General features: G+C 44.1%; 1 protein-coding gene across 9 annotated transcripts in view; it reads left to right on the forward strand.

The window, feature by feature from the left end:
• Positions 1-270: 270 nt before the first annotated feature.
• Positions 271-12,877, forward strand: part of KIDINS220 (kinase D interacting substrate 220) — a 92,403-nt gene continuing 79,796 nt past the window's right edge. For all 9 annotated transcript variants that reach the window (XM_033124449.1, XM_033124453.1, XM_033124450.1 and 6 more), the window contains exons 1-3: positions 271-414; positions 11,156-11,299; positions 12,669-12,767. In XM_033124449.1, coding sequence (XP_032980340.1) covers positions 11,192-11,299; positions 12,669-12,767 — 207 coding nt within the window. In that variant the 5' untranslated portion in view covers positions 271-414; positions 11,156-11,191. The remainder of the gene's footprint in view (positions 415-11,155; positions 11,300-12,668; positions 12,768-12,877) is intronic.

A 12,877-nucleotide genomic window follows, 5' to 3' on the forward strand; every position in this document is an offset into this window, starting at 1 on the left:
CTGATTATCCCACTAGGTCTTATTTTCGGGAAACACCGGTACCTATTTAGAGCCCACAGGGAAGGTGCCCAGGGCGGCAGGGCCAGGTGAGTCACATCCCTGCCCCCTCCCGCTGCCCCTCCAGCTTACCGCCCCTCCACCCCTCGCCCAACCCGTCTGGCCTCCCCCCGCCCCCGCTGCCCTTTCCAGCCTTGCCTCCTGCGTGCTGGCCCCGCCCTCTGAGGGCGTGGCCACCTGCCCCCGCTTCGGGCCCACGTGATCTGTCAGTTCTGGCAGACGGTGGAAAATGGCCGCCGGGTGTGTTGAGGGCGACGCGCTGAAAGCCGCCGCCTCTGCATTTTCCATCTTCTAACCGCGCCTGCGGCAAAGCGGGTCCTTTCCGCCGGCGCTGTCCTCAGGCCGCCTTGTGAGACGGTCAGTGTGGTGGTCGGTTTTGCGGGGTGACCGGGGAGGAGGTGGGGGCCGCGGCCCGGCGGGGAGGGGTGAGGCCGGGTGTGGAGTCCGCGGCGGGGGAGACGGGGGGGGGGGGGGGGGGGAGGGGGACGGGGCGCCGGCTTTCCGGGCGATTCTGCGCTCCTGCGGCTCCGGGAAGGTCTCGGACTTGCTGTTGCAGTTGGTCAGCCTCTCCGGAGGCCGAGAGGCGCCTCGGGTGGGGGCGGGGGCATGGATGTCAGTGAAACGATTATTTTTCTTTTGTGGAGCCGCCTCTGGCACACCCGCCACCCGGAGAACCCCTTCAGCTGGTGCCGCTGAGCCGGGCATTCGAGGTTTCTCCCCCTGGGCTTCCCGGGGCGCGGTGGTTGGTTTCCAGCCTCGGCTTTCATCCTGGGCCCCATGGCCTAGCAAAATACCAGCAGGCCGTTGATTGCGACGCTTCCATGATTTATTTAGAGGGAAACGATTTCTTTGTCCGCCAGCAATGTTGGATTGTATTTCTTTCAAGTTGTTGTGACATACGGAAAGATTTAAACCCATGAAGAACCTTTTCTTACTAATAACTGTGCATATGGAGCCCTCTCTGCTAGCCATTGGGGGCGCTTGTTCCAAATGTAGCAATATTTGTCCTCACCTCAGAGATTCCCATTCAGCTGGCCAGGGGTGTGGCTCTGGTCCATTGTGGTGATTCCGATCCCTTTTTGTCACTGTCTGCACTTCGACAACACTGAGGGTCAGACATCTGAATTATTTTTAAAGGCACCGGAGGGGGTCGAGTCAAGGTTGAGACTTGCTGTGGCCAGGCGAGTTCTTTGTTCTCTGGCTTAACCAGCGTGGACACTTTCATCAGAATCATTTTGAGATGCTCATGCAAATGTCAGTTTCTGCTCCCACCCCAGGTCTACTGCATGGCATGCTCTGGGGGGGACCCCAAGGAACACATAGGGACAGACGCAGTATTGATAGGTTTCCTGAGGAACTGATGCCCACAGTGTGAGAATCCAGTCCTGCCGTCTTTGTGTGAATGATTTCCACGGCTCTTTCCCAAACACTGGGCGGATTTTCCGTCTCAGCTTGTTTGGAGCACCTCTAATTCAGTCTGGCCACAGAAAGCGCCTCGGCAGCCTCAGTCACCCAGCAGAAACGGTGGGGAAGGAGGGAGTAATGATAACCTTGCAGAGAAAAGTCCTGACGTCCCTTTTTGTGATAAGGGCTGCACCTTCCAGGCACCTGTGCGTAGCATGTAGTCATTTTTGACGTGTTCTTTTCATCTCCAGTCCGTCACATAGTGTCTTTTATTCTATATCCAGAATCTCTCTGCTGGATATTTTGGTAGGTCGGGGTGGTCACCTGTGGTGGGATTTTATGTTTTTCAAGTTTATATCTCTCATTTCTTCTCCGTCCTCACCGCTGCCCCGTCTCCTGTGGGTTGTCTGTGTTCATGGTTCCCTGGCTGGTATCCAGGGTCCTGATTCTTTGTGGTTTTCCAGTTTGGGCCCCATAACATTGCTGGGAGATTAATTTTCCTGGGATCCTGTGTGTGCCCTCCCCTTCTTCCTGTTTTTGCTCAAGAACTGTCGATTTCTGTGCTTTATCTACTGCCATATTAGGGCTGTTTAGAAGGCAAGGAACAGAGACTTACTCTTTTACTGCAGGGAAAAGGAGATTTATAGAACTGAATGAGAGACAGCAAGAAATCAGGCTCCAAGGTAGCTCCACCTTCTGCGGCTCTCAGGGGCCATATTTATTTTCTCACTTGTGAAGAGCCGTTTTCTCTGTTCCTATCTGTTGGGTTCTCTCTCTGCTGACTGGCTGTCTCAAAACTGTTATTTTGCACATGGCCCATGATGACTGGGTCTCTGGTTTCTAATTCCCAGTTCTAGAGAGAGGAATCTTTTTGGCCCAGCTTATCTTTGGAGCAGGCACATGTCGCAGATCCTATGCCCCTCCCTGCTTATGGCTGATGGCAGACAGCCTGGCTGTTGAGGGTGGCAGGAGCTGTGGGCAGGCAAAGTCCTACGAAGAGGATGATCCTAAGAGTTGCCTACGCAGTTAGCCAACTTGATAGTTACCCATGACATTTCTACTTGTTCTAGACCAGTAGGAGGTTCTGGTGATATAAGAACGAAGGCGACACAGCCCTTATCTTTGAAGGGATTACAGATCTAACCACCCTCACCTTCCAGTCTTAGCTCTCACTTTTTACTTAAATATCCCATCCATGTTGTTAATTGTTTCCTGGCAGACACCACTAGTCAGTCAGCACTCTCGGTTTTCATGCTGTTTCTTTTGCCTGTTACGCCCTTCGTTCATTTCCCACCTGTTGGACCCATTCTTCAAGGATCAACACAAAATGATACTTCCGTGATACCTCATGGGAGTAGTGACTTCTCTTTAAACTCTCATAGCACTTTGGGCTTCTCTAGCACTATTCTACCTTGATTTATAGGTTGGATTTATCTGGTTGCTATATCATTTGCTTTTTCTATTATGTTAGACAAGTTATTTAGGTATGAAACCTGTTTCTTATGTGTAAAATGAGAAATAATATTTACGTAATAAGATTACTGGAAAATCAAGTGAGATCATAAGTATAAAAGCATCTCATGAACTGTAAAGCGCTGTTTTTGTGATGAAGGTCTCATATCTCCTGTAAGTTGACTGAAGCCTTGATCGGAACCCATAAAGGCTGGCGTAAGCCCTGCACATGACGGTGCTCAGGAAATATTTGTAGAACAGATGAGACCTTGCTCCCTGGGCTTCCTTCATTCACCTGATGTCTATTGAGTCTCTTCTGTGTGCCTGGAAATAATGTCAGGCACTGGGGCAACAGCCATGACCAAGCCAGGCGTACTTCCTGCTTGGGAAAACAGATACTGCAATGAAGTGCGGTGAATCTTTAAGGCTGCTTTTGGAAGAGCCCAGAGGAGGGGGAGAAGGAAGAGAAAGGAGGAAGAAGGGAGAAGAGAAGGCGCTAAGCTGGTCTGGGGCGGGGAGGGGTGGCCATTGAAACCTCATGGGGAAATTGACATTTACGTTGAAACCTGAAGGCCGTCTAGGGTTTGGTTGGGCAAAAGTGTGTGGGGGTTGGCGGGATGTTGCAGAGGTGGGGTGTAGAGGTGGGGGCAGGGGGCAGGGGTAAGATCCTGGTCCTTGTGAAGGTGAAGGGGAGAATGACTTGAAGTTGACAGAAAATTTCTGGGAGTGATGAGAGGAAGATGGGATGTGAGGTTGACGGTACTGGTTTAAGACAGGTGAGAATAGAACCTGTGTCAGGGATTCGTTTAAGAGAGAAAGCAGTGGTAATCAGAGGTGAAGCCACCCCTGGGGGGACTGGGAGACTTGCCCTTCCAGGGACACGATCTGATTTACTGGGCATGCTCTGAGATCCAGCTCTTGATTTATCTTGTTAGAAGCCTGGCTGATGGGCGTCACTTTGTAACTATCAGCTGTGGCAGACTCTCTTCTCCTGTTAAATTAATAAATGTGATGTGACTTGATCAAATTCAGTTTAGGAAACATATATCAATTCTTTAGTATGCACAAGAAACTGGTAGGTGCTTCTGAATTTGTGACGGTACCGACTTGTGACGGTCCCGCCATTCAGAAACTTCATAAAGAAGTGAAGCATGGATGAATGCAGAGGTGACCAGGTGTATAATGCTGAACGATCAGCAAAGCCTGCGGTTGTATTTCCCCCCTAAACACACAGGGTAGAGAATCCGCATGTACCCGTCCTCCAGGTCCAACTAACAGTTATCCATATTTTGCCAACTTTAGTTCAGCCATTGCCCTCTTTTCCCAGTCATCCCCTTTTTCTTCCAGTACATTAATGAGACCTCCATAGGGAAGGAATAACGTCTTACTCAGATGGTAGGTGATAACAATAGCACAGTGCCTTGCAAATTGTAGACTGCCAACAAACTGTTGTTAGATTGAACTGTTATTGAATTATAGCTGTGTAGAATTGTACGCATTTTCTCAGAATTATATGACAAAAATAGATCACCTTTCCCTAATAGACTCGTTTGAAAGGATATCTTTTGGGCAGCTTAAGGCAAAACAACTTCAATTTATAAGATATTTTTTTACTCTTTTATTAAAATTTTCAGCTTAATCTTACTCTTAAGGAATCGAAGTCTAAAGTTTTAATTTTAGTCACTATCTATAAGAGTGATAACCATTGTATGTTTTCTGTATCTAAAGGTGATATACATAAAATCCACATAACAGATTGGGGGAGAGGTAATAAGATTTGGAAATCTAAGATTTTTCTATTTTTCTTCAACAGTTGAGGTCAATATCTGTAGTTTCTTTTTTTTTCTTTTACTGTGCTTATTCCAGTCTTGTTTGGTATTGTAGTGAAGCCCCAATAAGGGCTTGTCAGACCTTTGTGGGTATGAGCTTTAAATTGTATTTTAAAGCAATTGTAAACTTACAGAAGATTTGTAAGAATAGTACAAAGAACTCTCTTTTACCCCTTACCGAGATTTACTAAATGTAAAATTAAAGTTTAGGTTGCACATAGCATAACTATTTATTGATGACCTACCAAGCCCTTACTTAGTTTATGAGGATGAAGAGATGAATAAGATGTTTTCATAAAATGGTGAAATCCTGTTTTCAAGCATTTCACCGTAAATTAATAATTATGACACATTATTAAATCATAATACTGAAAGTACCCATTTAGCATAGGTGTACACATTGAAACGGGGCAGGGCAGGGCACGAGAAAATCAAGAGGGAGAAAGGAGGAGGTCCTGGCGGAGGTGACCTCTGCGCTGGATTTTTTTTTTTTTTTAAAGATTTTATTGGTGAAGGGAAGCAGGACTTTTTATTGGGGAACAGTGTGTACTTCCAGAACTTTTTCCAACTCAAGTTGTTGTCCTTCCAGTCTTAGTTGTGGAGGGCGCAGCTCAGCTCCAGGTCCAGTTGCCGTTGCTAGTTGCAGGGGGCACAGCCCACCATCCCTTGCGGGAATCGAACCGGCAACCTTGTGGTTGAGAGGACGCGCTCCAACCAACTGAGCCATCCGGGAGGCAGCTCAGCTCAAGGTGCCGTGTTCAATCTTAGTTGCAGGGGGCGCAGCCCACCATCCCTTGCGGGACTCGAGGAATCAAACTGGCAACCTCGTGGTTGAGAGCCCACTGGCCCATGTGGGAATCGAACCAGCAGCCTTCGGAGTTAGGAGCATGGAGCTCTAACCGCCTGAGCCACTGGGCCGGCCCTCCCCGTGCTGGATTTTGAAGGAATGTTTTTGGTTTGTTGGAAAGTGACAGCCAGTTAGGCTTTTCAAGTAGTTGGATTGGTGTAGGCATGCTCGCTCATCCTTAGATGTTGGGTTATCGCCTGCGTGCTGGCTAGACCCTGTTCTAAGTGCTGGAGATTCGGCAGCAAACAAAACAGAGGTAGTCTCCACTCACTCTCACTGAGCTACATTTTTGAGTTGGAGTGGAGATTGAAGAAGCAAAGAGAAACAAACAAACAGATGGTGTTTTAGAAGGTGTATATTGGGTCAGTGTTACTAGACGCTTAAATGAAAAGAGGAGAAGAGGCTGGAGTTAGGAGGACCACGGGGCCACACTCAGGAGTTTATTGTGTCACATCTGGAGGACACAAATTAGTCATGTTGGGCAACGCAGTCACTCTTGTTGCTTTGGTGGAGTAGCTAATGGGAAAAAAGTTATAGAGTGCATCTACTAACCATTTGGCCTTTGGTGAAAGCATTTTGAATATACCATAAGTAAAAACATTGTTAACCTATTAAATTTGTTTGCAAGTTCAAGAAATGATCTTACTGCAACCTATGTAAAGATTTTTTTTCTAGCCTTGCTATTGGCTGTATCTGCCATTTCCAAAAAACGATATCAAGACTTAACTTTCTTGTTAGTTCTGCAGAAGACGAATAACCTTATATTTCCACCAGACAATAAAAGCTGTAGACAATAGAGTCAAATGATGGCCACTCATTCCAGAAGTATAGTATCTCCTGTGGGTCGGGAACTGTGCTAGGAGTTAGGTCTTTGGTATAAAACAAAAGACACTAGTGCTTTCTCTTATGAAATTTATATCCTAGTGGAGAGACAGCTGTCAAACAGGTAAATATGTAAATTACAAATTTAGAAAAGTGCTGTGAAGGAAATGAAGAAAGGATCCTATGATAGAGAATAATCCACGTTAGAGGACTCCACGAAGGAGGGGGTAGTTAAGAAATGTTAACATTCTATTACTATGTAAAATAGCTAATAGTTCTCAAGTTTGTATGTGTTAGACACTATTTTAATCACTTTTCTTGTGACTATGCAGTTATTTAAAGACAGTGAAACTTAGTGAGGTCAAGAAACTAGCCCAGGCCGATGAAATATTAAGTAATAAAGTCAGGAGTCAAACTCAGGCCATCTGGTTCTAGGGTCCATACTTTTTACCACTACACTGGGAAGAAGGCCTTTTAGCAGAAGGCCTTTTTGAAGAGATGACATTGAAACTGACGGTTGGACAACGTTTATGTTTTTGTCTGTGTTCAGGTATGATTTCCAAGTGCTCTTGTTTTTGTCTTGACATAATGGTCAGAATGACCTCTGAGATTGTGTTCTGTGAGATAGTTTATGTCCAGATGAGAACGCCAAGGTCTAACTGTCGTGCCTGGCCCACTGCTGACCCTCAGGGATGGCTTTGCTCTTTCTCAGCCCCTGTTATGTAGGTGTTGGGCTACACTACACGTAAGATGGGCGCTGCCTCAGGAATGTGTGGTTGAGGGGAGATGTGGACAGGATGAGAAAGGTGGGAAGCTGAGTGTGGTATGAGCAGTCCGCATTTAGATGTGTACACAGGATGCGGAGGGGTCCCAGAGCAGGGCCACTGGCCCCCTTAGAGGGAGCAGCCAGTCAGTGTAGGCTTCCAGGAGAAGCGCACGGCCTTACCAAGGACTAAGTGCTGTCCAGGCCCCTGTGTGAAGGGTGGGCTCTCGAAGCTGACAGGCAGTGAGTGCAAAGGCCTGGAAAGAAGAAAGACTGGGCAGCCAAGGAGCTGCAAGTCGCGAGTCTGGCTGGAGCTGTGGGTGTGGGTGTGAGTGGGGAAGTGGGTTTGGGTAGCGGGTGGGAGGAATGGGACCTGGAGGGGAGGAGGAGATGAGGCTGCAGCGGTGAGATGGGCCAGATTGTGAAGGGTCCTCAGCATCGTGATCAAGAACTGAGTTCCTGGGTCCTCGCCGCTCTACACAGGGCAAAGCTTTTCCTAGGAGTTCGAGTTGAGTCTTTACAATGGCTGGAAGAGGCTTCAGGGTTTCAGTTCCTTGAATAACTTGTGAGTGATAAAGCCATCATCTTCTGTTCTCCCAGCCTGAATTTATGGGAAACTGAGGGGAAGATTTTAAGAGACCTGTATTTTTTATTACTTTTGCTTCATTTGGCAACTGGATTGGAGGGGGCAAAGACAGGAGGAAGGAAATGCAAGTTGGGAGACTGTCATGTTGATCCAGGTGAGAGATGGTGTAGGAGACATTTTTAGGACAGGTCCCTAGACCACAGTAGTTTCCTCTTTTCTGGAAACAGTGCCAATACTATGTGACCTTGTAATGCCCTCCCAACCCTCTGACTGACTACAGTTGGTTCCGGGCTGACGCCTGATACAATCTGGGCAGTCAGAGCCCTTCTCTGGGGCTTTTGGATTTGGGAACAATGAATAGTCTACTTTCTCTAGTTTTAGAAACTGTTTCATTTGGGGCTAGTTGTTGACAGCCAGCCGTATTCTCACTTGTGTAGAAGTTAGTCTATGAGAGTATATTAAACCAATAGAGAATGGGAAGTCTGCTGACATTTGAGGTCCAGTGGCACCCACCTTTCCCACAGTGTGGTTATGGGAAATAAACCAGTATCATTAAAATACATTTTCTGTTTGCTTGAAGTACTTTAAGTTTGTCTGTTGCACTGTTAGGCGTCTTAATTAGTGTGGATGGCAAAGGCCTAAAAGTAAGGCCCTGAGAGTGGTCTTGGCTGATCTCAGACATGAGGAGGTAAACTGGACAGAAAATGGTAATTGTACTCTGACGAGACAAGTTGGTGTTTTGGTAGAGTGGATATGAGAGTGTTCAAAATGGAGGCAGCAAAGTGAGCAAAGAGGTGTGTGGATAAGCATGGCAGGTGGGGGCAACTTTGCCTCAGTGTAGCCAGGCTCCAGGATGGCTGGGCTGGCAGAAAAAAATGGCCGGTCGAGCCAGATCCTGGATGCTCTCCTGACTCCGTATTAGCCTTGATCCTATAAGAAGCAGACATAAATGGAGGTGTTGGATGTTGGCGATGACTGTTAATACAGAGCTCTTATACCTTTGCAATGATAAAAGTATCACATTCTAGAAGATCAGGAATTGAAGGTTCTAAAGAAAATAAAATTATATTAATACCATTTTAGTATTTAAAAATGTGTATATTTTAAATAGTTGAGACGCTTATATATCATTTTTTAGTTAATTTTTTTCTCCCAGTTAATATATCACAAGCATTTGTCAGTATATATTTTAGAAACATTTTATTGACTGCATATTATTCCACTGTGTGAATGTATCATAATGTATGTAATTCCCCCATCTCTAAGTTTTTTTGTTCTTATGAACAAAATTATGTTGTGTTTAAAATCATTGTCCATGTTTCTTGTGGTTTTTAGAATTGATTCCTAGAATGAAGTTACTGGATCAAATAACATAACCTTCTTTGATGATTTTTTAAAAGTAAGGTATTAGTGAAGTACAGTTTACATACAATATAATTCACTCTTTTTAGTGTTCAATTTTGAATTTTGACAAAGGCATATAATTTTGCGTAACCACCACCACAGTCAGGATATACAACAGTCCATGAACTGCCCAAATTCTCTTACACCCCGTTGTAGTCATCTCATTCCCTCACCTTAAACCCTGACAGCCTCTGGTCTGTTTTCTGTCTGTATAGTTTTCCTTTTCTAGAATGTTCTTTAAATGGAATCATACAGTGCTATAGTTTCTGTTGTCTGGCCCCCAAAGATACACTTACACCCCACATGGCAAACCACATTCACCCCATCCCAAAGCCTTGCAAAGTCTCAAAACATCACAACATCAACTCAGAGTCCAAAATCTCATTTGAATCTTGTCAGCTCAAAATTTCTAATTCTCATCATCGAAATCAGGTGTGAGTGAGGCTGTGGCCATAGCCCATCCTATAGGAATAGGCACAATTCCTATTTATCTGAGAACCTATGAAACCCGAGAAAAAAGTTATGTGCTATAAGATGCAATGAGATTACAGACATGGGTACCAGGTGTAGACATTCCTGTACAAGAGGGGGAAATGGAAGGAAAAAAAGGAGTCACCAGTGCTAAACAATTTTATTAAGAGAGCAAACGCTTTTCATTTTGGTGAACTCTGATTTATCAATTTTCTTTTTTAAAGGACCATACTTTTAGTTTTATATCAAAGAAATCTTTGCTGAATCCAAAAGAGTTGGTTTTCTTCTAGAAGTTTTGTGCCTTTTGATATTATAATTAGATCAATTTTGTGTTAGTATATGTATTTGGTGCAAGGTATCAGTGGAGGTTTGTTTATTTGCATTTGGGTGTCCAGTTGAATAAAACAAAGTTCCTCTCTTTCGGGACTTACATTCTAGTTGTGGTAGATGGACAGTCAGCACACAATGAGTTGTACTGCTGATGGGGGTAAGTGCCCTGCAGCAGATAAAGCCGGGCAGGGTTGGGAGTGCGGGGACCACTGTGCAGTGTGAGTGAGGTTGTTACTATTTTACAAGACTTGGTCAGGTTAGACTTTCCTAATGAGGTGAGCGCAGGAGGTGAGGGGGCGGCCACGTGCATGCCTGTGGGAGAGAAGTTTCAGCAGACAGAAAGGCCAGTGCAGGGGACCCGGGTGGCCGGCCCAGTGCTGGGCGCGGCTGAGGAGGAGTGCTGGGGGATGAGGCTAGAGGTGTAACCCGTCGCTCAGACCGCTCAGACCGAGGTCAAACAGTGGGTTGTACCTTGAGTGCTTTGGGAAGCCAGTGGCGGGCTCGGAGCAAGCAGCCACGTAACCTGACTCAGTCCTGCTCACCGTGTGGGGCGCCTGGGAGCTTGTTCAAGATGGACTCGGGGCCGCACCCACAGCTGCCCTCAGAGTCTCTGAGGGGAGGGCCCAGCCGGCTGTGTTTTACAAGGTCCCTAGGTGATTCGGTATTACGGTTTGAGAAGCTCTGGTCCAACTCGTGTTTTCAGAAGGTCACTGTAGCTGCCTGTGGAGCAGGGACTGTGGGGCAGGCAAAATGGACGTGGGAGAGCAATGGGATCCAGGGGAGACATCACGGTGGCTTGGCCCAGGGGTGGGGAGTAGTAATCAGACGTGAAGTCGATTTTATTGGTAGAGCCAAAAGGATTTGCTAAGAGAGTAAATGGAGAGTGTACGAGGACGAGGTTGGTCACAGATAATTCTGAGGCTGGGCCTTGGAAGAATGGAGTGGAGCTGCCATTTCCTGAGGTGGAGAAGACAGCAGAGGAGCAATGGAGCAAAGCGCTTTCTTTTATTTGGAGGGAGAAGATGGAGATGAGTGCGAGTCTTGGAAAGAGGGGTGGGCATTGTGACAGCTGAGCTGGGGCTTGGTTTTCACTCTTGCCAGTGGAGGCATTTTTGTACAAGTTAAGGTTAGTTGTTGTTTTGTTTTTTCCCCTAGTTACAAATTATGTATATTTAATCTGCTTTGAACAGGTATTGGAATAAAGATAACTACAGCGTTCTGTGAAAATGTCAGTTCTCATATCACAGAGTGTAATCAATTATGTCGAAGAAGAAAACATTCCTGCTCTGAAAGCTCTTCTTGAAAAATGCAAAGATGTAGATGAGAGAAATGAGGTAAGACCAAGTTTCTAAAACTAAATTCTTTTCACAAATCTTTGTTGACCACCTACTATGTAGAAGGCATGGTGTTCAGTAGGGATAATGGTGAGTAAGTAAGAAATAGGTGGCTCTCACCCTCGGTAATATTGTTATAAGAAATGATAATTTCTTACAGTTAAAGTACTTCAAATTCCATATTTTTGGAATACATTTGAATTTACATAAATGATTGCATATTGAATTTAGATTTATGATTGACTTTTTTTGCAGATGGAATAATCAATATTTAGGAAGTTTAATTACTAAAATCTAAAGTATTTGTAGGAAGCATTAGAGAACTTCTAGACCCACTTCTCCTTTAAATGGATTAACCAGACAAAATTAGGACTTTTTGAAATATTTTCTTTGAAGGAACCCCAATTCTCTTTCTGAGTTGTTCATTCCACACACCTTGGGATTTTAAAGGCCTTACATCTTTAAGAGGCAGTTAAATAGGTCATGTGTTCTTTTTAATAGACAGAGAGGTATATATTTACCGTTTTCATTAATTTATATTAGCTATTTCTATTCAATAATATGAGTAAATAAAATGTTGCTCTTATTTCATCATGAACAGCCAAGCTGCAACATTTTATGGACTAATAGACTTTTTTTTGTATGACTATTTTGATGGCAAAATATGTATTTGTTTTGTAAAACTTAAGAAAAATAATTCTTTTTCTTAAAACTATATTTTCAATGTAGTGTAATTTTTTTGCCAGTGGATAAGAGGAATGAGAAGTCATTTTAGTTTTACACATTTACACAGGGTGCCAAAAAAATGTATACACATTTTAAGAAAGGAAAAAGTATATTAAAATTGAAATACTCAGTATATACCAATAACAGAAGATGAATACAAGTCACGTGTATACATTTTTTTGGCATCTCTAGCATACGTATGTGTATGTGTGTGAACTTTTCCCCCTTTAGTCCTGATAATACATCTTATATCTATTATTAAAACAACATTCTATTAAGATACCACATTCTAACTGTATTGTTAGAGAATTTAGTTACCGTCAATGGCTTAAGATTTGTAGCTATATTGTGGTAATTACTTTTCAGAGTCTAGTGTTATTCTTATTTACTTATTTTGAATGGAATTGCAGTGATGAAAAGATTACTAATGTGGTAAAAACAAAAAAGTTTCATTTTCTTTTTGATTTTTACATTATTAATAAACCAAAAACGATTCTAAGTTAAAGAAATACTGCAAACGTTGCTTCATACCCCATCACAACAGTGTAAGTGGTATATTTACACTGGTATTTTGTAAATTAGCTGGTATTTTGGTTAAAGTACAGCATCTTTACAAGCTCTCTGTGTCTTTTACATTCTCTAGTGTGGCCAGACTCCACTGATGATAGCTGCTGAACAGGGCAACCTGGAAATAGTGAAAGAATTAATTAAGAATGGAGCTAATTGCAACCTGGAAGATCTGGTATATATTGAATTAATTTACTCATTTGTCTTCTTTTTCTTTTCCTTAACTTTGCTGTGTTTTTGTTTTTAAGAAGTGATTCAAAAATGTTAGGTTGCACACTGTACTTT

This window comes from Rhinolophus ferrumequinum, chromosome 13 (genome assembly GCF_004115265.2).
Source record: "Rhinolophus ferrumequinum isolate MPI-CBG mRhiFer1 chromosome 13, mRhiFer1_v1.p, whole genome shotgun sequence".
Classification (NCBI taxonomy): domain Eukaryota; kingdom Metazoa; phylum Chordata; class Mammalia; order Chiroptera; family Rhinolophidae; genus Rhinolophus; species Rhinolophus ferrumequinum.